General features: G+C 44.9%; 1 protein-coding gene across 10 annotated transcripts in view; it reads left to right on the forward strand.

Moving 5' to 3' along the window:
* The window catches only part of PALM2AKAP2 (PALM2 and AKAP2 fusion), a 624976-nt gene that overhangs the window by 376448 nt on the left and 222805 nt on the right, over nucleotides 1-25723 (forward strand). For all 10 annotated transcript variants that reach the window (XM_081237132.1, XM_081237131.1, XM_081237133.1 and 7 more), the window contains 2 exons: nucleotides 24044-24158; nucleotides 25227-25248. In XM_081237132.1, the coding sequence (XP_081093258.1) occupies nucleotides 24044-24158; nucleotides 25227-25248 (137 nt within the window). The remainder of the gene's footprint in view (nucleotides 1-24043; nucleotides 24159-25226; nucleotides 25249-25723) is intronic.

The raw sequence follows: 25723 nt of genomic DNA on the forward strand, positions 1-25723 counted from the left end.
CGTATATAGTTACTGGAAGGAGGAAGACCAGAATGAAGGTAGCACAGGTGACACACCCACAGTTGCTTTAAGTATAAATGTTTGTGAGATTTCTCCCTGACAGGCATTTCCTACTGAATATTGGGCCTTTGTCTCCGTTACTGTGATTGACATTTAATCATGACATGAACTAAAAGAAGGAGATTGTTTTCTTGGCATGGCTCTCATTTATCTAGAAGTATGGACAAGTACTGCCATGAGCAAATGGCCATGCTCGCAACTAATTGCTCTGATGTGGTTGATATAGTATTCATTTGGAACAAGATTATTGAATAGATATTCATTGAGCATCATACATAGCAGTGGGAAAGATGTTGGAATTATACAAAAGAGGTCAAAGTGTTCTCCCCTGCTCTTAGGATCTAACAGTTTAGGTGTCCGATGGATGGAATATACACATAACGGGTTCCAGGAACATATCTTCTACTACTCAGTGTAGTAGAAGTTCAGAAAAAGGAATGATCATTGAGGGCCTTAGTATTGGGGCTTTTACCCTGGTGGGATATGGCTGAGATCAATCTTCCTAAGATGTATTCATTCATTCAATAAACATTTATCAAAATGCTTATGATAGAGACCAAGCTAGGTTAGAGATAAAGATGAAAATGGTATAATTGCTACCCTCAAGAGACCTATAATCCACTCAGTTTTAATGGAAGACCACTCTTCTAAGTTCCTTAACTGTGGGTGTTCAGAGATCTCCTGAACCTTCTGCATTTATGTTTCTATTGCTCATGATTCCCATCATTTGATGTTAGAAGGTCCCCTTCCAGGAAATACTTCGTACCACCAAGAGAGTTAACTTTAACCCTAGACAGCACATGATGGTCCCAACCCAGAACTTTTAATACCTGAATCTTTTAAAGCAGTGATGGTTCATAGCATCACTTCCTTAGTTTTTACTTCTAAAAAATAAATGATGCTAAGTCAAGTTTAAGATGCCTCACTTCATTGGAAGGAAATTCCAGGCTTATAGGAAATGAACCATGAAGGCTGAGTTGGGACGTAAGCTGAATGGCTGTCACTGAGATGGAGAAAACACACATGGACATCATCGCAGATAACCAGAGAGGAAAGTGGGGGCTCTTCCTTGAGCTCAGTGAGGCCTTGGCTCCTTTTAGCCCGAAGTCGGATCCCAGATTTAGAGCTGGACTTGATTTACTGGATGATGCAGTCATGAGGACACTGACCACGTGCGTGTTGGATCGGAGCTTAACTGGCAAGGTCAGCTGGTTGTCATGGACGCTCCATGCTGACCAAGCTCACTTGGCTTGTGAGAGCTCAGCCACCTGTTATAAACAGCTGCAGGGGGCCTGGCTCCACTTGGAGGCTTTTACTATCTCTGGCACATTGTCTCTGCCTGGCGGTGGGAGGGGAGTGTGGATACAGCAACCAGTCGATTGCTGTTCTCACGGAGTCACCCTCTTCATGGGGAGCAGTGGTCCAGCCGTGGCTACATGAGGTCTTCCTTCTACACAGGATCTGTCATCTCTTTTTTTTTTTTTTAAGCCTCCATTTTTTTCATGACCCTTTGTATTTTTTTATCATTAAGATTTTACTTTCTTTTTTTACTTTTTATTTTTTTTACAACTTTATTGGAGTATAATTGCTTCATAAAGGTGTATTAGTTTCTGCTTTATAACAAAGTGAATCAGTTATACATATACATCTGTTCCCATATCCCTTCCCTCTTGCATCTCCCTCCCTCCCACCCTCCCTATCCCACCCCTCCAGTCGGTCACAAAGCACCGAGCTGATCTCCCTGTGCTCTGCGGCTGCTTCCCACTAGCTATCTACCTTACGTTTGATAGTGTATATATGTCCATGCCACTCTCTCACTTTGTCACAGCTTACCCTTCCCCCTCCCCATATCCTCAAGTCCATTCTCAAGTAGGTCTGTGTCTTTATTCCTGTTTTACCCCTAGGTTCTTCATGACATTTTTTTTCCTTAAATTCCATATATATGTGTTAGCATACAGTATTTGTCTTTCTCTTTCTGACTTACTTCACTTTGAAGACAGGGGAATCACAGACCTAACTATAGAAGCAACTGTGGAGAAAAGACTGGAATAACAGGTTGGAACCAGATCCTAGAAGGCTTTGAGTGCTGACCTGAGGGACTTGAAATTTATCCTCGAGACCATGGAGTGTGATAAACGTTTCAGAGCAGGGGAGTTGTAATAAGCCCAGGAGTGAAACTAGGATGCTGGTTCAGTGCTGCTGTTAGAGAAGGAGCAAGGCAGAGAAGTCGGGGTAAGACTGGGAACCAGCTGGGCAGGCGACTAGTTTAGGTTGGTTAGGGTTGAGGAAGACAATCTACCAGCAAAGGATGGACCAGGACACCAGAGGGCAGATCAAACAGTTCGCTCAATAATCCCAAGATCCTCGTGCTTGAGCCAGCGAAAGCATCAGGCAGAGGTGGCCCAGGGCTCTGGCGAGTTCCCAGGGAGAGGCGTTGGTGCGCCACGAAGGAACACTTCCAACCTCGGAACCAGTTCTAGGGCCGCTCACTCGTGTCGTCATAGTCATCATCCTTGTCATTGTCCTCTTGCTCCCCCTACGCCTTCTCCTCCTCCCCTCCTTTTCCTCTCCCCCTTCCCCCTCCTCATTATTATTATTACTGATCTCATCAATATCTTGAACCTGAATAGAGTTCTACCATGAATTAGGAGTTCCTCTTCCCCTGTGCTTTTGAAAGACTGAGCAGGGGCTTATTACAAGATGCAGTGAACATAGTATGCTCTTTGGCATTGACTGACCTTGCCCCAAACCTCAGCTCTGCACCTCATTAATGGCATGGGATTTGGGGCAAGCTACTTAACCCATATGTAAAGTGGGGATCAATAATAGTTATCTCCTTTGGCTCTTGTGAGGCTTCACTTAGTCAGTGTATGTGAAACGTCTAGTCTATGCCTAGCACAGAATGAATGAATATATTCCCAGCTCCTGTTAGTATCCTCTTGTCTTTCTCTTCTTATAGCACAGAGCTTGTCCTCTATGGATCTTGTTTCTCTCTAGCCAGCGGCAGAACCTTGATGGGTGGGATGTGATCAGAACAATAGCATTTGTTCATTATGAAGTCAATTCAACCATCCCCCTATTTTATGTTGCACTGGTTCCCTAAAAAGCTGTACAGTAAACCATCATTTTAATGCAGTAGAGCCGCGGTCCCCAACCTTTTTGGCACCAGGGACCAGTTTTGTGGAAGACAGTTTTTCCACGGATGGGGGCTGATGGTTCAGGCAGTAATGCGAGCGATGAGGGAGCAATGGGGAGCGAGGGATGAAGCTTCACTCGCCCGCCTGCCCCGCTCACCTCCTGCTGTATGGCCTGCTTCCTAACGCCGTCGTCGTCGGGGTTGGGGGGGGGGATTGGGGACCCCTTGCAGTAGAGTAGCTGGAAATACTAGGAAGCCCTGCTTGTGGTCCTTTGTCAACTGAGATGTGTCATCATTGAATTCTTTTATATGCTGATTCTATTGAGTTCAATTCATTTAAAGGTGGAGCGTACCTATGAACTTATTTTGCTACTTAGCTATGCTTCAGCTAGCACTTAGAGTAGAGGGCCCCAAGGCCGCATCACAGAGCCTGCCTGTCTCTCTCCAGACACATATGGCCCTGTCTGACTTGCAGATCCAAGGTTGCACGTGACTGATTTGCCCTGGGAGGAACTCCCTGTCCAGAGACAACACAGCTAAACCCTTACCCTGGCCCAGATGAGAGGAGACCATGGGGTAGCAGGTGTGCACTTGGTCACAGGCTGCTACTCAGTGCCACAGGCACCCAGCCTGTGCACGTCCTTAGGATGGGTGCTGGGGTTCCTGAGATGACAGTGGCCTCTGCACTTGGAACCTCACAGGCTTCACGATCCTCTTCTTGTGCTTGAACTCATGAGCCAGATAGCGCTCCTGGCCCTGGGTGCTGAGTTATTTAGATGTACGGGTGAAAGAGCTGCTCCTTAAGCAAAGGGTCAGGGACACCCACGTGCTGGAGAATGTTCTGAGCTAGCCTCAGGAAGGGAGGGGGCTTTGCAGGAACGCACCCCGCAGAGCCTCACTGCCTGCCGCTTTCCAGTTGTGGGAAGAGCCAGAGGCCTTGGGGTCTGTGTCAACACAGTGACTGGCCTTCAGTGGTAGGGAGGACATGTGTTGGCCATACTGGACCACAGGGTCACTGATTGGGTTGTTCATCACTGGCCTTTGGGGACGCCTGCTATAGCCCATTGATGGTGTCTTATTGTCACATGGCCCCTATAAAAATGAAGATGAATCAAATACTCCCAGCCACTGCCTCCTGAAGGCTCAAACCTCTGGATCTTCTCAACCAGTTTCTGTCCCTGTCATAGAGCAGGTAACAAGTTAGATTCACAGGTTTTGGCTGGAGATTTCTGCACACACCACTAGGGGCAAGCGTGCTGTTCCTTGGAGAGCAAGGGAACAAAGAAAGCATTGAGGGCAATGGACATTTTAATGTTGATATGTTGAGCTTCCTCTTCCCAAGTAACCACATGATACCAAATCCAAACAACAGCAATTTCCTCCCAGATATCAGTAGTTTATGTAAATTTCCAAGCAAACTACCTCAGTTGGTGGAATATGACTTTACCCGCCACTAGATGGCGCCCCATGTGCACGTAAGCCTCTTCCACATTGAGAACGTGAATTAGATTTTCTGGATTCTTTTTAAAGGTAGACACACACACACACACACACACACACACACACACACCACACCACCCCCCCCACCCACCACCACCACCACCACCACCCAACTTTCACCATCCTTGAAGACAATCATCAATTTAATTTTCCTTTTAGCATTCAAAGTATGGGCTTAATCACATTCTCTGGAGTCTATGGGTGTTCTTAAATCTTATGGACCACAAACCGTGTGATTCAGAGGCTGAATTTGAATTTATTCCATTAAATAGTATGTTTTGGTTTGTCTTGTAAAGTAGTGCATACGGTATTTAAAAAATAGTCTTTATTTTTTTTCTTAAAAAAGGTTATAATTTTAAAGTGTAAATGATGAATATATTTATATCACAAAAATTTAACATAGTAGTTTAACTAGGAAACATACAATATATATTTTTGACTAATATAATGACGTCTTTCTTGGTATTCAATTATTTTTCAAATCCTACCTTGTCTTTTTTTTAACATTTTTATTGGAGTATAATTGCTTTACGATGATGTGTTGGTTTCTGCTTTATAACAAAGTGAATCAGTGATACATACACATATATCCCCATATCTCCTCCCTCTTGCATCTCCCTCCCTCCCACCCTCCCTATCCCACCCCTCTAGGTGGACACAAAGCACCAGAGCTGATCTCCCTGTGCTATGCGGCTGCTTCCCACTAGCTATCTATTTTACATCTGGTAGTGTATATATGTCCCTATATACACTACCACTCTCTCACTAAAAAATAGTCTTTAAATTCAATTTTTTTTAAGACACCAGAAGAGAAAGGGAGAACAAATATTAAATAATACTTACTCCATGGCAGGCAGTGTTCTGAGATGACTTAAATGTTAACACATTTAATCTTCAGAGCTTAGAAAGAGCTCTTCCATATACATCATTATAACCATCTGATAACATCTAATAGAAAAGGAAGTAAACACTAAGAGAAGTGGGAGATTCTCCATTGTTTCAGCCAGTAAATGGCAGACTAATGGAACTCCTGACCTGGGCTCCTCTGCAGTACACCCTGCTGCCTCCTGCTGGTCTAAACAATCAGGAGAGGCTTTGCAGAAATCAGTTGGTGGTGTGAAGGGTATTTGGATTCTGCTTTCTCTCTTTTCCTTTGTCTCAATTTGCTTATCTATAACATAGGAACAAAACAATCCCAAATTGCTGTGAAAGAACTTCGTAAGCTGTCTGCTATTGTAATTTGGGGGGATAATTTGCGGTTTTGTGGGAATATGAGAACCCTCATATGTGAAGCTTGGGATCCTTCACTCATTCACACAAAAAACATTCCTTGCTACTGTGTAAGATCTCCCACACTGAGGTGCCTATACTATTTCAATACTAAATCTGGTCTGCCCTGAGCTCTCTCTTACAGCTGAATGTTGCAGTGAGATTTCCTGTGCTTTCAGCAGGTGATTCTGCCTTAGCCTCAGGATCCAGAAATAATAGACAATGGGAAGACACCTCCAGGGGTGGGACCCAGCTGACTAGAGAGTTAGCCAGTGCCAGTTCTGTACAAGCCAAACCACCAAGAAAAGGCAGATCACTTTTTTTTAAATTATTAGTTTGGAACACAAAGTACTCTTTCTATATCCAAGAGTTTCCATTTCAAATGGCAAATCAGATTATCCCTTTGACAGAAGGCTTCAATTAAAAGCCCAAGTCTCTGGATCTATTTTAAAGCACATTCTCCTTCTTTGGACCTGGTGCAGGTCTTGCTTCTAAGAGCTTCTCTGTTTTGGCTTACATAATGCTTTGTGACCCAGGCTTTGATGCCTACATGGGAATCATTTTGTATCTGGAGGTTCTCATTGGCAGGCTCTTGATATAAGGAAGATTCTGTTTTCCTTTGGGATTTGAAAACCCAGAAATAGACATCCTTCTCATTTGACTTCTCAAGACACTGGCTGTTATAAAACAGAATCAGGGCTGATAAGTAGTATCAGGATAAAGTTTATCAGAGAAAATACTTACAAGTTTATTTTAGTTCTGAAAGTTTTTGTCTCAAAACCCCATAATAAATGTGGTGTGTGTGGCTTTCTTTAACTTCTGCAGCTCCTCTGTGGGACATTGGTCCACTCAACTGCATTAAGCAGGGTTTCCCAGAGCTCAGGCCAGGCGGGCTCATCCACCAAGGCCATTCTCTCTCTACCAGACCAGGCTCCAGACTGCCAGAGGGCACCCATGAGCCAGGGCCAGGGGGGATGTAGCTGCTTCTCAAAACCAGATGCGCCACTGGAAAAGGGCCCCGCCGGGCCTTCTCGCTGGCATCTTAAAGACAAAATGTCTCTATTGTATCTGTAATATGGAAAAATAACAGGGAGCTGCCAGAAGGACTCCGAACGTGCCAAGGAAAAACCAATAGTGCAGGGCCACGATGTGCCTACAACCCACGCAGGACACTCAGGGAGGACGTGGTGTTTGGTGCTGACCCAGCCTCTCTGCTGCAGGGGAGAGGGGAGCCTCAGCATTTGCCGAGATTCCATGATGACGGTTAGTCTATAACTCCAAGCCCTTTCCTGCTGCAGCCATGGGAGGGCAGTGATACAGCTCATCAGGCCAAGGGCCGGTTTTCCTTTAGAACTCGAGACCATTTCAGTCCTTGGAACATTTTCAATTACGGCCTCAAGACATGAGGTTCAAACTCATGTCTTGGCCAACTCTTTACCATAGACCATCAAAGGGGGCACAGCTGGCTGCAGCTGTGTTGCCTCCCTTGCCCCGAGAAGAGGGGCCGTCTGGTACCTCTAACAGTCAGGCAGTTGCAGGGAAGTGACCAAAAGAGAGGTGGGCAAGAATGGAAAGCCGAGGGTCTATCTAACCCCTTGCAGACTCTAGCCCCTGGGCTCCCTCAGCTACTTTTGCTCATACTTTCACAACTAAATGTCACTCAGTTTTTTCAGTCCAGCCTGTGATGCCACATTCATGCAAAAAGGTTGACTTAGGATATCCTCGGTGTCATTATAGCATCAATGTCAATCAGTGGAAGCCTTTTTTGCTTCCCATACTAGTCCCTGTCAAGCACGGCCTCCTCATCTCTTGCCTGGGTAAATCTTAATTGATCTTTATGCTTTCCTTCTGCTTCTCTCCCCTACATCCACCCCCATTCTCCACATAGCTGCCAGTGTGGTCTTTCTGGAACGTGGCTGATCCGATCGCGCCCTTAAAACAGACAGACAGACAGACAAGAAACTTAAATGGTTTCCTTTTGCCTTCAGGACCAAATCTAAGCTCCTGAGTGTGGCATTCAAGATCCATCACGTCCTGGACCCTCCCCTCCCCATCACTGTCTTCCCATCATGAGCAAACTCGGAAGAGGCCAGTCTTACAGAGATGCTTGAACCTCCTTGCGCATTTCTGCCCCAGAGCATCTGTGTCCACACTGTCGCCTTGGCCCATAATGCCCTCTAAACACCTCTCTGCCTTGATCATTTTTTCTCATCCTTCGAGATCCTACTGAAATGTCCCAAACTCCTGATTTCCCGCCCTGCCCACTCCCTAAGCAGAGTTAGTCAAGCTCTCTTCTTTGCATTCCCACGGCATTGGGCACTTCCCGTTAGAGCTCTACAAAGCACTATTTTGTAAATGTTTATACACCTGTCTTCCCCATGAGATGATGAACTTCTTAAAAGTAGATGCTGGGTAACTATCACTGTACTAGCTCAGCACATGCTTTATAAACAACTAATGAAAGACCCAGCATATTTCAACATCTCTTGGTAAGCCAGAGAGACCCAAACACTGGTGTCTGCTTTAACCACTCGGGCCAGGAACTGCTTCTGTTTTCCTTTTAGGCGTTTTCCTCCAGCCAAGTACCTGATCTCTGAGCCTCATTTATACCTCGACCCAAAGCCACCAGTGCAGCCCTGGGCTCCAGAGAGGAAGGGGCAGGGTTCTGTAGCTGCGCCTCTGAGAACAGGCCAGGGAACAATGGCAGGAAGTGTCCTAGTGGGAAACAATCAGCCAGGCACAGCCCAAGTGGAGGAGCTTCCTGATTGGCTTGATTTGTTCTGAGCAGGAACTCTTAGAATAACTTTGGAATTATCCCCGTGGGATGACAAGTTTCTCCGCAGAGGAGGAGCTGTCACCTGGTAATGTCAAGCATGGAAAACACAATTAGAAAAAAAACAAAGCCTGAGAGAAAGATTCCTTTAGGAAGATCCATTTGGATTTTGCAGAGCCCCCAGCTCCTGCCACGGCATCCCAGGGCAGCCTCCTTCAGAGTCTCCTCTTTGGGCACAGTTGAGCCATCACCTGTGCCTTCCAGATGGAGACCATTCTCCTCTCTAGGGCTCAGAGGCCAGAGGCGCTATTTGTCCTTAGGTGCCCTGTTGGGCAGCTCATGGAAGCCCAGGGTGTCAGTGGCCACAGGCAGCAATGCCCCCTTTCAGAACCACAGTCCTGCAGGAGACACTGATTGAGTGCTGGCTGTGTACAAAGCAGTGTAGACACTGTGGGGAGCATAGCAATACACCAGCAGCTGTTTCCACTCTCACAGCATGTTGGTTGCCAGACCATGTTCTATTCTGTGGAAAGGTCCACCCCAGGCAAGGAGGGGGGAGGAGGAGGGGAAGGGGCTCCCCATCAGCTCAAGCCTCAACCAGGGTAGCTCTCCCTGATCAAGATGCTGGAAAAGAAAATTCTACAGCAAAAAGAGGAAACCCTGGAAACCTTTGGTGTGGGAGAGGTTTCATTTGCTCTTGGAAGGAGGCGGCACAGGGCAGCAGTTAATTGCCTAGGCTCCACCGTATCTTGTAATAAACAATAATGGAAAAGAAGTGAAAAAAAAGAATATGTGTGTGTGTGTGTGTGTGTTGTGTGTGTGTGTGTGTGTGTATATAACCAAATTGCTTTGCTATACACCTGAAACTAACACAATATAGTAAATCAACTATACTTCAATTAAAAAAAGAAAAGAAAAAAGAAATCCTAGGCTCCAGCAGCGAGCCGACCTAGGTTTGGATCCCAGCTTACCACTGACTGGTGGCAGATCACAAGTTACTGATCCTCTCTCAACCTCTGGCCTGTCAACTGTCAAGTGTGGATTATAGTAGTAGTTAATATGCAAATCGCAGCGAATTGAATAATGCTTACAAACCATGCAGCACATTGCCTGGCCCATGGTAAATGCTCACCCAATGTTAGCTGTTTTTACCACTACTCCTCTTGGACATTAAATAATTTTTATCCATGAATGACTCATTGATGGACCAACTCAGGTATCTTGAAAGCACTCTCAGTCTCCCCAGAGTAACCTCCAGTAGAGGACAACAGGCAGAAATGTGTTGACCATCCGCAATGTGGGCATTTATAAAAGCTGTGGCTGAAGCCCTGTGGATGCACACACACATACACACAGAGGCTGACAGGAAACTCTTAACTCAGCAGGAAAGCTATCACAGGGTGCTGGATTTAGGCATAAACAATGAATAAACAGGGATTTGGAAGAGAGGAATGCGCCACATAAACAATTTTCACCATCAGATATGAAAGACCATATGCTTCCTGCATGAAGGGGTGAATTCAAAGAGAATCACAGGGGGAAATGAAGTAAACGCAGAGACAGTCCATCATTCTCACCCAATTTCTGCACATCTATGTGTCCTCCACCTGTGGTTTTATTTAGATGAGCCCCAGAGTAAATAAGAACAGTATGTTACACTTACACCACACGTGTGTGTACACACACACACACACACACAGAGTCAGGTAAAATTATATATTTGAGATATTTGGGAAGAGTGAAAAGTCTAGAAAATACAGCAGCTACCTTCTACATTATCTTAGGAGAAAGCAAATAAGACAAGTTTCTTTTTAATCAGTTGCTTGTACTAAGTCCAGAGTTGCCATTATTTTTAATTTTTTTAAGAATCATTTTTGACCGAAGGAGTTGAGCCAAAGGGTGTGTCTTGAGGCTACTTTCCATTGGAAAACAATGTATGCATTCATTTACTCAACCAGCATTTCTTGAGAGCTTTCACTAAGCCAGGTTTCTTGTTAGACACAAGCTAGCAAGATGCTAGGAGCCATGTGCAAAGAAAGATAAAGAAGAGATGATTATTATCCTCAAGAGGTTTGCAAATGGGAGTTGGGAACAGAACCCCAAATCCATAAAAAAGTGTTTAAAATACCGTGGCATAAAATTGGTGGTGGAAATATGTCTGTAAGATATGGCAGCGAGAAAGCATGGGAAATGTATCAGGGAAGACTTCCAGAAGGAGATGGTACCTGAGCAGATTAATAAGTAGAATTACCCAGGGAGCAAACTGACAGAACTTAGCAGCTAATATACGTGTGTGGTGTTTACCAGAGAGGGGCAAGTCAGAGGTCAAGGTAACATCCAGAGGCTCACAGACATAGAAAATAGACTTGTGGTTGCCAAGGGGGAGGGAGGGATGGATTGGAGTTGGAGGTTAGCAGACACAAACTGTTATATACAGGATGGATAAACAATAAGGTCCTACTGTATAGCACAGAGAGCTATATTCAGTATGCTGTGATAAACCATAATGGAAAAGAATATGAAAAAGAATACGTATATATATAACTGAATCACTTTGCTGTACGGCAGAAATTAACATTGTAAATCTACTATACTTCAATAAAATTAAGAAAAAATAATAAAACAAACAAAAAACAACAAAAAAAGATAACATCCAGGTCTCCATCTTAAATAGAATGGATTAGTGGTGGTACCAGCAGCTGAACTAAAGAATGCCGGAAGGAGGAACAGCTTTATGGAGAAGATGAGTTTGGTCTTGCATATGTTGGGTTTGAGATACTTATGGACCATCCAGGTAGAGACACTGAAAATGCAATTGTATGTAGAGACTGGAGTTACAAGAGAGGCTGAAGATATAGGTTGGGTAGACACAAGTCAGTGTGTAGGTGGGAATTAAAGCACGAGGGTGGACATGATTAGTCAGGGATAAAATGTAGAGCCAAGTGAACATTAAACGAAGAAGTAGAAGAGGCATGCTTATTGAGAATGTGGTATCCTGGCCTCTGAAGGGGAGAAGGAGTGGTCCAAAGCGTTTTATAAATAGATTCACACTGAAGAGTATCCATTAGACGTGGCAGTTAGGATGTCATGAACTTTAACAAGATCAGATACAACAGCATGGCGGGTGCCATAACAGAGTGGAGTAAGTCGAGGGGTGACTGGGATGTGAGGAAGTTGAGGCAGCAAGTGGCGAGTGCTATTGGGGAAATCTGGAGGAGAGATTCAGTGGTAATTGGAACAGAACGCAGGGTCAAGAGAAGTTCACCTGTTTTTGGTGTGAGCGAATTTATTCTAAAGGGACTAAACGGGAGGAGGCATCTTGGAGAGAAGTTGAAGCTATGGCGGAGAGGGGATCATGGATAAAGTGCCATCCCAGAGGAATCGGCACAAGGTCAGGTGCACAGGTGGAGGCCTTGGCCTTCAGCAGGAGAGTCTCTGAGTCAGAGGCTGGAGGTGAAAGGCTGGATGAGACTTTTTCTCTTCCTGCAGAAAGGGATATTTCTTGGGAAGAAAGGATTTAAGCTACTGAGAAATGTATTGCTTTGAAAGGAGATCATTTCACTTTCATGTAATCAAAACTCTTTCTTTCTGATGAAACAGACTCAAACAAGAATCACATCCGAGAAATCAATGCTCAGCGCTGGCTTGGAAATGATTTTCTATAGAAGAAATCAACTTGCACAGATTCTGACAGTATGAGCCATGTGATTCCAGATAAGATAAATATACAAGAAAAGAATAGGCTGGTTTCTAGGGGCTTAGGAAAACTGATGGAGAGAGAAATTTTCATTCATATTTACTTGGGATTAAATTTGCACCAACATCAGTAATGAAAAGTACTAATATGTCCCAGCTGTTCACTCAGATAAAAATAGAAAGTAATCCAATATTTATTTTTTTCAATGAATATACAAATTTTAATACATTTGGTGGGGTGGGGAAAGTAGCAAAACCAAGCCGAGATTTTTAAACTATATTGAATAGCACCATTTCCAAGTTAGTTTCACTATAGAATCCTTTAAAAGTGTGTTCTTGCTTTGCTTTGCTTTTCGTTCACTCAACAAATATTTGAGCGTCTGTATATACAGGAAAGAGTATAAGGTACAGTAATAAAATAAAATAATAGAATATGATAATAAAAATAATAAAATATTGTCCTGTTTCTCAATAAGCCTGTACTCAGGAGAGGGATAATACAGGTAGGGTTGGGGAGGATAAATACATTTTTAATGCTCTACTACCAGGTGGGGTGTACCAAGTGCCTAAGAGGTCTAAGGATGCTATGGGGATTTGGAAGGAGTGAACACATTAGGTTGAGGGGATTGAAGGAAAACATTACTATGGAAACACTTTGGGCTTTGATTATTAGGTGTATCCAGTAGATAGAGTTGGGAGAGGAGAGTCATTCCAGGCTTTTTCACAGAGCAGCCTGCTGTTGGTTCTGGCTGGGACACAGGGGAAGGTGTAAGGCTGGGAAGGCGTGAGAGCAGAGGGTGGAGGGTGTGACAGGAATTCCACCTAAGAAGGTCAATCCGATTTGGGAAGGAGACGATGGAGAACCATCAAGTCAACTTTTCAACAAGGGAAAGGATATGAGCTATATTTCAGGAATTCTTAAAGGCACCATTCTCTTCTCGGCCATATTTCTGTCTCGGTGATGACGTAGGGGAAAAAAAATGAAATGGGCTTGAGTTTCCACTGACACCTTGCAGTCAAGGAAGGTCCTGTTCTTTCACAAGGAGAAGTGGAAATCCTGTTTATTTAAAGGCCATTAACCTTTTTCACAGTAAAATACCAAATGATCTATGGTGATTCCAGATATACTCATCTGAGTAAAAGGAAACTGTTTCCTTACAAATTGAGTCACAAATGAAAAATATTTGGGGGGTGCCATAGAAACGTACTGTTTTCCTGAAATATGGAAAATGAATTTTGTAGCATGTATGTGTGTGAAAGGAAACAGTATTCTGTACAGTGTCCTACCTGGAATATGGAAACAGAAAGCTATTAAGATAGATAGATAGATAGATAGATAGATAGATAGATAGATAGATAGATAGATAGATAGATAGATAGTCAGTCTTAGAATGGAGGGGTTAGATAATCAGGTCCCAGGCAGAATTGAGGATCCAGGCAGCAGGAACTAATGCGACAGCCTTCAGAATCCTGCTGTAGGAATGATTGACCACCCCGCTCCCAATTTTTCTCCGTTCCTGGGCGGCTCCTTCCAAGATGCAGATTTCTGGGCAAGAGTCCAGTTGACCTAGAGTCTAGTTGACCTAGAGTCCAGTTGACCTAGTTAATATTTCCACTCCTTGGCCAGGGATACGAGGCTGTCTGATCAATAGTTTCACCAAATCCACAAGGTACTCCAGAGAGATTGTTTCCCAGTGGAGGAGCTAGATGCTGTTCCTCGAAAAGAGCAGGGATCCTGGGCAGGCAAAATTAATAATGCCCACCACCTTAGCATCTGTCACCAGACTCACTTCTGGACTACGAGTAACGTGTATTCTGCTCCCCCTCTGCAACCAGAGCTCCAGGGTCATGGGTGAGCTCCACGTTGCTGAGTCTTACGTGTAGTGGTGATTAGCTCACTGTACTGCAAAGCTGGGAAGGTCTTTCAAGTGTATGGACAGCCCAGTCTTGGCTCTCTTCCTGGTATGATTCAGCTGGCAAAAGCTGTGAGCATCAGACTGACACAAACGTCCCAGTACCAACATACCAGAGATGCTAAGACATGGATGATTATTACTGTGCAAAGAGTAGGAACTTCCCTGCTGAGACTTTGGATGGGGCAGGGATGTGGGGTGGGGTGGGATGAAGCACAGACCCAGCTGAGCCCCATTTTATAAGGGTTGATTAGCAGGAATGAATCGCATACCTCACGATTGCCCATTTCTCCCTTCTTTTGCTGCTGAGACATTAATGAGGCTCTAGGCTCTGATTATCTATGGCCCCACATCCGCAGTGTGCTTCAAGGAGCATTCCTTCAAAAGTCAACAATACATGGTAAATGTCTTGCATCACTTAGGATTAAAGGTGAATGTGAGTAACAGAGACCCACAGTAACAGTGGCTTAAACAAGATGTTTATTTCTCCCTCCAGGAAAAATCCACAGGTAGGCAGTCAAGAGCTGTGTGGTGGCTGTGTGCTGGGAATCCCTCAGGGACCCAGCCTTCTTCCAGCTTAGCCCTCTCCTATCTTTGTTCTCAGAGTCCAAGATGGCAGTGAGAGCTTCACCTGCACATCTGTGCATTTCAGGCAGAAGGATGAAGGAAGGGCTGAAAGAAGAAAGGGCTACAGAAGTTTCTAGAAGCTGCCCTACAACACTTTGGCTTACATCCCTTTGGCCAGAATATGCTACCCATGGTTGCAAAAGATGCTAGGGAGTGTGCACATTATTCTGTGTGCCCTATGCCCAGCTTAACTGTAGGGGTTACATCGAACTGAAAGAAGGGGAGGATGGGAATTGGTGAACAACTCACAGCCTCTTTTATGTTTTGCCTTGTGCTGGATGCATAAAGAGGCGGGCAGCTTTCCTATCCTCTGAGGAGCAAACATTCTCCCTGAGGTTCTTGTTTTGGCAGGTTGGTCAGACAGGCACCCCACCTGACTGCTCAACTATGAAATTGCAGTTCTAGGGGAGAGAACAGGCCTGAATTCAGCACCTTGGGCTGGTCTGTCAGCATCTCCTTTTCATTCTGGAAGTATTTACTAAGACTCTAATGCATGTCGCCTGAGCAGCAATGGTTGACCTGTTCACAGTTTATGTGTGTGACCTGGGCCCATGTCCCTCGACAGTGAGGAAAGCTGTAATGGGTCCATTGTGAGGAATAGACTGGTCTTGCTCAGGGCTTGTTCAGAAATGTCCTTAGGGTCCCCAGGATTTTGTGAAGTTCCTTTACCGCTCCCCTTGCCTCAGCTTTTCGTTGGTGCTGAGTGGGCTCCGTGAAGAAGCCCAGAAGTCCTCCTCCCTCTTGGTCACTCTCCCCTTTCCTCTTCTACTCTTCCCACCGCCCCCCACCCACTTCTGGGCCCCAGTTCATATCACCCATGCTCCCCACTGAGTAGTGAGTTCCATTTGCCTTGGGTCTTCCCGTTTCCCAAATGGAGTGCCCACAAGTCAGGGTGTTAGCTAAACTTGACCTCTGCACTTCCAAGGGATGGAACTCAGACCATGAGTGAAAGCTGGTTAGCTTTCACTGACCAGTGCTGATGGTGAGCCCTGTTCCAAGAGGGAAGGGCTGCCTTGGGAGGTGGTGAATTCCCTGTGTGCAGAGGATTTCAAGCAGAGGTAGGATAACTGCTGGTTGGAGAACAGTTCAGGGGCTTCATGTTTCTGGAAATCAATGCGATTAAATGGCTTCCACTTACAGCCTGACCTTCTGTGGTTCTGTGAGCATGAAAAATCCATTGTGTTGCCCTATGCATTCTTGAGAAAGTGAGGGAAAAGGAGAAATGGACCTAGGGAGATAGTTGAAAGCAGTGGCAAAGAGTCCTGGTTCTCTAGTACCATGGTCCAAATCCTAGCCCCATTATCTTTGTGACCCTGGGCAAGTCAGTAGCTTTCTGTATTTCATGTCCTTCATCTGTGTAATGGGAGTGAAAGAAGTCCTATTTCATAGGATATTGTGAAGGTTAAGTATCATAATGCATGTAAAGCACTTAGAACGGTGCCTAGCACATAGTAAGCACTCAAAAATCCTCCTCATTATTACGATTGTTACATATAAGCAGTATATACATAACAAAAACAACATTAGGATTGTTAGTATCATAACAATTATTCTAACCATCACTGATGGAGAAAGAAAAAAATGAAATACACCTGAGTTTATAGGCAAAGCCTTTTCCAAACAGTAAGACTGTTGGAAACCCAGTTTGTATTAGTCTGTACTCTTTTGGATTCCACTGAGAAATGCCATGTGAAGGGAACATTGATTGGCTCCTATGAGTAAGAAGGGTAGAGGTGCCACAGAGAATCATGGGAAGCAAGAGCTAGAGAATCAGTGGGCCAGGGTCCCTCTCACTCAGCCTCTCTTGTTCTCGTCTCTCTTTGCTTGAGCCTTGTTTTCTGCCACTGCAGATGAGGGAAGGTAGGGTCCCCGCAGGGCCTGGAAGGCCAGGTATTTCTGGCCCAGTCCAGGCCCAGCAGAATGAGAGCACAAAGTGAGCAATGGGGACGAGGGACAGGAATACTGGGGACGTCTCTGAGGCATCTTGCTGAGCTGTGTCCATTGGAGGGCAGAGTGTGCAGTGATTGAAAAGACCATGCAAGGCCACATGCTCCTGGGTGAGGGAGGGACGTATTACATTCTGGGCCTCGGTCTGTGATGTCTCCTCTGCCTGGCACGTTTTCTTCTCTTTCCACCCGATGAAGGCATCCTTCAAGGCCCAGCTAACATAACACCTCCTCAAGTCAAGTTTTTCTCACCACTTTGTATCTGTTGGAAATTGCATTCAGCTGTAATCACAATAGTGACTTAAACTCACAGCAAGAAATCTGGAGCGAACTGTCCAGAGCTGGTGTCATCACTCCAGGGTGCTAACTAGAACCCAGGCAATTTCTCTCTTTCTGCACACTCAGCCATCCTTAGCAGACTCTTACCCCTCTGGACACAAGATGACTACTCCACCTACAGCATCATATGCCTTATGGTAGGCAGAGTAATGGATCCCCCCCCCACAAAGTTGTCACCGTCCTAACCTTCAGAACCTGTGAGTATGTTAGGTTACATGGCAAAGGGGAATTAAAGTTATAGACAGAATTAAGTTCTCCAAACAGCTGACTTTAACATAGGGAGATTACCCTGGATTATCTGGGTGGGCTCAGTCTAATCATAAGGATCCCTAAAAGTGGAGAGGAGGCAGAAGAAGAGAGTCAGAGGGAGATGTGACTGGGGAAGAATGGTCAGAGAGCTACAGCATTGCTGACTTTGACGATGGAGGAAAGAGCCATGAGGCAAGGACTGTGGGTGGCCTCAGGGAGCTGGAAAAAGCAAGGAAACGATTCCTCCCTAAAGCCTCCAGAAGGGAACAGAACTCAGCCACCTCTTGATTATAGCCTGTTGATACCCATGTCAAACTTCTGACCCACAGAAGTGTAATATAGTAAGTTGATATTGTTGTAAGCTACTGTGTTTGTGGTCACTTGTTACAGCAGCAGTTGGAAGCTAATACATCTCTCTAGCACCAGGTCCCTGTACCAGGCAGGAAGAAGGGAAAGGCTGAGGGCATATGCCAGCTTTCCCAGAAGTCTCGCCCAACAATGTTTACATACATCTCATTGGCCAGAACTGTCCTGTGGCCACCCTTCTATGCAAAGGAAGCTGGATGTGTAAATTTTCAGCTGGGTACATTGCCACATATCCCCCACAAAATAAGGATTCTGTTAGCATGGGAGTAGGGGAGAAGAGATCTTGGGCAGGCAACTTGGAGTCCCCGGAGGAACTGACACTTTTCCAAATCATTGTTATTTCCTCCAGCTCTTTTTGGGCTCTCTTGCAATTTATGTGTTTACTTGGCTATTCTCGTTACTTTACCAAGAGCTCGCCTGAGCAGACACCGTGGCTGATTTAGCTCTCTGTCCCTGATGTTCAGTGCAGTGCCTGATGGAAGGAAGGTGCTTGTATTAAGTTGGATGGATGGATATATACATGGACTTTGAAATGAGAGAATGATCTATGCACTTTATAGCACCATAGGTCCTTTGTATTTTCCCATTACGAAGGTCTGATGGAGTTAGGTCAATTTTATGAGACCATTTGGCCAGGATTGCAACCTCATCTCCAGTAAATTGAATGTGCACAGCTGCAGTGTGTCACCTTTCTTTACTGTCTATTACAGTCTGCTGCTTGCTGAGGAGAAACTGAGCAAGCCAGTCAGAGGCTGTTACGTGCACATGCACCTGTCTCAGCCTAAAGAGCCTTGGTTAACCTTGAATGTAAATTACACTTCCTGCTAATTCTTTATTTTTAGCTTGGCTCCTCCAGGGAAGACTGCATTAGATTTCCCTCATGAAACTACAAAACATTGACATTTCTAGCCCAACTGGGATGACTCTTATTAACCCCATGACACTCGGTTTCTTGGGAAGCTCCTCAGCCCTGGGACTCAGGTTTTCCATGAAAAGATGTCAGTCTGGGCTGTCCAGTGCCCACATGTGCATGTGTAGAGAAAGCTGCTGCTTGGATCTGACTCACTCAGACTTACATAAGCTGTCGATTTCCTGAGTTCATTCCCTTTGGATGAAACTCAGGTGGTGTTATCATGAAAGTCTAGTTTTGTTGCTTTTTTTTCCTCTCTCTCTCTCCGTTCCTTCTCAGTTACACAGTATCACGACCCAAATCTTTAGCACTTGATCTATATAGCCAAGAGCCCTGAAACCCATAAGGCCCGGGCAGTGGACACAATTGGGCCAGCCAGTGGGCATCAGGTCACAGAGAATTCTTAATCACTTGAGCCTGCTTCATCGGAAGAAGTGAGTTACTTATAGTCAGCCTCTTTTTTTTTTAAGTCAGATATTTTTTGTTTGTTTACTTATTTTTGGCTGTGTTGGGTCTTCATTTCTGTGCGAGGGCTTTCTCTAATTGCGGCAAGTGGGGGCCACTCTTCATTGTGGTGCACGGGCCTCCCACTATCGTGGCCTCTCTTGTTGTGTAGGACAGGCGTCAGACGCGCAGGCTCAGTAGTTGTGGCTCACGTGCCTAGTTGCTCTGCGGCATGTGGGATCTTCCCAGACCAGGGCTCGACCCCGTGTCCCCTGCATTGGCAGGCAGATTCTCAACCACTGCGCCACCAGGGAAGCCCCCAAGTCAGATATTTTTAACCCAACTTTTTTCCAGAATCCCTTGTAGTGCCTGACTCTTGAGTCTAGCTAGACAGGCTCCATCAGTGTTGGTTGAATTAAATGTAAATCGATATTGTGCCCATTTTAACCCCCACTCGACCCAGGAGAAGCTGGGACCCCGGCTCCTTTCCAGTGCCACAGCCTGTGAAAGGCAGCCTTCTCAGTGCTAGGCCAGAGGAGGCATTTTTTTTAAGTGATTTACTGTTTTTATTCTGATTAGATAAGGAATACATGAGGTTTTTTTTTAATTGGGGAAATATTGAAAATTATAAAGACGAAAATTAAAATCACCCAATAGCTCATTACCCAGAGACAACTACCATGGATATTTTCCTATTTTCTCGAGCTTAACGCTCATGAAGGGGTGCTCTGTATCCCTCCTGATTTCTCTAAGGATTGAGGGAAATGGGGAGAGGGTAGATTATAGTCCTTCTAATCTTTTAGCTTCAGGTATTATTGGGATATACATACACATACATATATACATATATTTATATAGATATATATTATTAGGAAATATATCATTAGGATATAATATATATAATACACACATATATAATATATATCTCTCTAACATACACATATGTATATTTTATTAACATCTTTATTGCGTATAATTGCTTTACAGTGTTGTTTTAGTTTCTGCTGTATAGAAAAGTGAATCAGTTGTACGTATACATATATCCCCATATCCCCTCCGTCTTGTGTCTCCCTCCCACCCCTCTAGGTGGTCACAAAGCACAGAACTGATCTACCTCTGCTATGCGGCTGCTTCCCACTAGCTGTCTGTTTTACATTTGGTAGTGTATATATGTTAATGCCACTCTCTCACTTCGTCCCAGTTTACCCTTCACCCTCCCTGTGTCCTCAAGTCCATTTTCTACATCTGTGTCTTTATTCCTGTCCTGCCCCTAGGTTCTTCAGAACCTTTTTTTTTAGATTCCATATGTATGTGTTAGCATATGGTATTTGTTTTTCTCTTTCTGACTTACTTCACTCTGTATGACAGATTCTGGGTCCATCCACCTCACTACAGATAACTCAATTTCATTTCTTTTTATGGCTAATATTCCACTGTGTATATGTGTCACATCTTTTTATCCATTCATCTGTCGATGGACACTTAGGTTGCTTCCAAGTCCTGGCTATTGTAAATAGTGCTACAATGAACATTATGGTACATGTTTGAACTGTGTCAGTTAGCTGTTGTCACAGTAGTGCTCTGTGACAAACTACTCTCAAACTCAGTGGTTTAAAACAAAAATCATTTGTACTTGCTCACACTTCTGTGAGGAGTACGCTGGGTGTTGGCTGATCTAGGCTGGGCTTAGCTGAGTGGCTCTAATTGAAGGTGCAGGTCTGACTGGGCATGGCTTCTGACTCTGGGTTGGGCTCCTGTCCACTCCCCACATGTTCTTTCCGGGGTGCAGGCTGAAGGGACAGCAGCTGCCCAGAGAAGCTGTTCTCTTGGTGCCAGCAGAGGCACAAGAGGACAAGCCCAACGGGGCAAACACATTCCAAACCTCTGTTTGTGTAGTGTCTGCTAACATCCTATTGGCTAAATCAGGTCACATGGCTGCACCCAAAGGGGCAGGGAAGTACATCCCGCCCACCATGAGGCCAAAGCAAATCATGTGACCCAACATCAGTGGGTCGGGGATGTATATACTCTTCCCATGGAAGTGAAGGAGGAAGGGAGGGAATTTGTTTTAGAATAATGGAATCTACCCACATCCTAGATATCTGCTGAGGTACTCGGTTTTTTGAGATTCAGATGAAATCGCTCAGAATTCACCTGGCCAGTGCTATCATCCAATCTCTCCAGGAAACCTCTAGCCCAGAGCTCCTCTACCCAGTGAATTAGTTCCATTTATAGATCATTTGAGTTGTCCCTATTCCATGCTCATATTCCTTTCCTTGATTCCTCCCAAAGTAATTTACACAGATGTGTGTAAAGGGTTTGCTGAACATTTGGAACAGCAAAGGTTGATATCTCTTTGTTTATATATTGGTGTTGCTTGGCCCCTCTCCTCTAGATTCTGTTTGCATTTCAGCCCACACACAGCCTCTCAAGTCAAAACTTGCTGAAGAATTACCTGGGTCTCAGAAATCCTGAAGATCTCATCTTGGCTGAGCTATGACTTTTTTGCAACTTGGTTCAGCTTTTTTCATTCATTCAACATACTTGTATTGAGCATTTGTGCCCTCACCATGATGAATTTATACTCTAGTAGGGGAAATTAACAATGTGTGTATACTCTAACACAGGGTTTAGAACTATTAAACCTTGGCAGTGTTGATTTGGGGGGGGCAAATCATTCCTTATTGTGGGGGGTGTCCTGTGCTTTGTAGGATGTTTATCAGTTGCTACCCACTAGATGCCAGTAGCACCACCTCTACTCTCCTTGAGTGATGGATAGCCACAATATCCCCAGACATTACCAAATATGCCCTGGGGGACAAAAGCACCTTGGTTGAGAACCATTGCACTAACATATAGTAGACTTGATAAGACCTCTGGTCTTATTACTTCCTGGTGGTGAATCTGTGAAAGCCTCATGGGGTGGATGATCTCTGTGTTAACACTTCAAAAATGATTAGGGTTTAGAAATGAGTTTCTTGAAGGAGGGAAAATCATGGGGCACAAATGGACAAATAAGGAGTAGCTCTGTCTAAAGCATAAAATGAAGTAGACTTATTGGTAAGAGTGGAGGCTCTATAGGTATTAGGAGGCTAGATACTGTCATCATAAGGACTACCACTTTCACTGTGAGGGAAATGATCAGTATATCTGAAGCTGTGTTCATTTGGAGGGGATACCATTACACATAGTGTTTGTCTTCATAACCCAAAGTAATTGCTGCAAAGTCTTATCCTTCCAGAGGTCATTTTCCTGATGCCTAGTAAGGAAACAGAAAAGGCCTCTGAGGGATACAGTGCAAAAATCCCATGCCTATATCTTGGTGTTCCTTACCCCTCAGAAGATCTCACTAGGCAGTTCCCAACAGCAGATTAGAAGATGGAAGAGGAGGAGGGGGAGGCAGGCATAGACTCTGCAGAAAAGCTTCCAGCCCGACAGAGGGAAGGAGACCAAAAGCAGAACTGAATGAATGGACGAATAAATTCAGACCAAACGATTTGGAAGCATAATAATCTGGAGTCCTGTAGGCAGGGGAACATCCATCCCTTCATAACCTCCAAAGGCATTGGTGCATTCCAGCACCACCCTAGTATACCAGCACACTCAATGTGTAACAAGGCAGGACATATGTGAAGTACTGTAGAGCCCATGTGGCTAGAGTTTAGCACCAGTTAGGAGCAGGGTCTAAAGTTACACTTCCTGGCTTGAACCCTAGCCTCAAGGCGCTGCACCAGTAAACTAGTTCCTTAACCAAGCCAAGCCTTCATGATCTCATCTGTAAAATGAGAATTCCAGGGTCATAGGGTCATCGGGAAGGTTGAATACAATAATCCGCATGAATTCTTAGCTCAGCTCTTGGCACAGATTTAGTGCTCAAGAAAAGTTAAATGGTTATTACTGTCATTTCATTGAAAGAATAGAGCTGCCAAGACTTCCCCAAATCATCACTGTAGCTGCTGTTCTGGAATATTCCCAGAGTCTCCTGGCTGTGCTGAAATTTCCTTTCCAGGAAATAGATAAGTGGGTTGTAAACACAGAGGAAAGTTTCAGAAGAGTGGGGGCAGTCATATCAGTCCCTTCCATCTCCTGTCTTATTGGTAGTAGAGTTAGGCCACTGAGGAAGGTGACAGCAGGTTCCCAAGGGTACTGGCCATCAGCCATTTCTCGGCAACATATTCCCTTTGAGCAAGACTGGCTCTTCACCCTTGGCCAAGCTGACAGAAGAGCAGTTATCCTGAGATAGGAGAATATGAAACTGCTCTCCAGCAGAAAGTATGTCCTATGCTATGTAAAACCATCTACCTCCAAGTTAAGAATGTACACGTGATGGGGCTTCCCTGGTGGCGCAGTGGTTGGGAGTCTGCCTGCCGATGCAGGGGATGCGGGTTCGTGCCCCGGTCTGGGAGGATCCCACATGCTGCGGAGCGGCTGGGCCCGTGAGCCATGGCCGGTGAGCCTGTGCGTCCGGAGCCTGTCCTCCGCAACGGGAGAGGCCACAGCAGTGGAAGGCCCAAGTAACACCAAAAAAAAAAAAAAAAAAAAAAGAATGTACACGTGAAGAGAAGGGGAGGCACCAAAGCAAACTGCAAAGTGGCGGCAGTGACCTGGTGGCAGCACCTCTGGGTTGGTTTCCTTTGATCAGTGTCTGCAAAGCTGGAAACACAGGATGCTCTGTGAGGTAAAGCCTTGGCCGGGTACCACAGCATCATGTAAAATGCAGACCGCCAGGAAGTCACCCAGCAGCAAGAAGCTGCTCTCTGGTCCAGGGGTGGAAGGACAGTAGAGTAACCTGTCCTCTGTTTGTGTGTTTTCCAGGCTGGAACAGGAAATACAAGCACTGGAAAGTGAAGAGTCCCAGATATCTGCCAAAGAGCAAATCATCCTAGAGAAACTAAAGGAGACAGAAAAATCCTTCAAGGACTTTCAGAAGGTGAAGAAAACAAATGTGATTTCTCTCAGTTATATCCCTGAGGAAGTAAGCACTAGTAGAATGGTGCCAATTGGAGAAAAGGCCAGTTGGTATTGATGAGAAGACTAAGCCACACACTCTGAGGGGCAGATGCGTGAGGACCAGTGCCACCTCTGAAGCTGAGAGTGGCCTGTCTTCAGGGGTGGGTCCGCCTGACCCACCAGAAGCACAGAGAAGAGACATGAAATTAACCCTATCTCCCTATGGTCCAAACCCTTTATATGCCTAATGCCTGAAAAGTCATCTCCCATTAGACTCTAGAATTCTAAAACCAATTCTTATGAAGCAATTAAACAGACTCCCTGTGGCTTTAAGTCTTTCCTTTATAAAAAGGCCAAAGACAAAACCATATCAAATGGGCATGAACTCTAAAAACAAAGCGTCAGTGAAACATGAAATTTTACCGTACAAGCATGCCTTGGAGGTACTGCAGGTTTGGTTCCAGACCACTGAAATTAATCAAATATTGCAATAAAGTGAGTGTCATGAATTTTTTGGTTTCCCAATGCATATAAAAATTATGTTTATACTATACTGTAGTCTATTAAGTATGCAATAGCATTATGTGTAAAAAAATGTGCATCCCCAATAAAATGAGGTATGCCTGTCTGTGAAAACAGATGGTACTGTGTAGCAAAGGGAGAATCCATAAAGCCAGCAGGCTCTGAATAACTCGGGACCCTCCCTCCATTTTATAATACGTGTTTCCTCAGGTACCCAACAGTTGATAGGAAAGCAGTCTAATCACATTCATTTTAAGATGGGATTTTCTGATACCACTTCTCCAACACAACCAAGGGTATTTGCCGAATAATTGAAATATATCTCTTGTAGGAGAAATTCGATATAAGGTGGGAAGGGTAAACCTTTCTCTTAAATTTCAGGATCCCAAACAAATTTCCCAGAAGGAAAGAAAGCATGGGGTTTGCCCACCACAGTCAAGTTCTGGGGGAGAAAGATGGGTTAAATGAGAGAGGGGTCATCTCCCCACGTGTGTAGTGACGCTCTGCCCTGCTTTTGTTTCCACAGAGCTTCTCCAGTACGGATGGAGGTAAGTGTAAGCGCTCTCTCCCCATCTGTACCTGAATATTTTCATGCATCAACTTAGTGGGTTTCATTAACACAGGCTCACCAGGAGACACGATGTGTTGGTTTGTAAGGGCATCAGAAAGAAGGGGAGTGCTGTTTGCAGGTGCTCAGGAGGGCCACGCCCCCGGTCTCCTCTGCCTCTCCTCTTCAAGGACCGCTTCTTGACCAACTCTTTCTAGGCTTACACAATTGGCCTGGCTCTTCTCCTTCCCATTTGGTCCCCAAGGTTCACTGCTTTGATCTCTCTTGAAATATATTCAGCCAAGAGTGCCAGCCTCAGGACCAGTTCCCTGGTAGGGATGAGGCCACTGGTGCTGGTGGTTACGTCTCCAGGTTACAGTATACGGCAGGAGCCCATCATCTGATGTTTAGGAAACCTTCCTAAGGCCTCTGGTTTTACTTTGAATCAGAAAACTGCAGTTTCTCCAGCCTTCCAG

The sequence above is a fragment of the Mesoplodon bidens genome (genome assembly GCF_964165515.1).
Source record: "Mesoplodon bidens genome assembly, chromosome: 6".
Lineage (NCBI taxonomy): Eukaryota > Metazoa > Chordata > Mammalia > Artiodactyla > Ziphiidae > Mesoplodon > Mesoplodon bidens.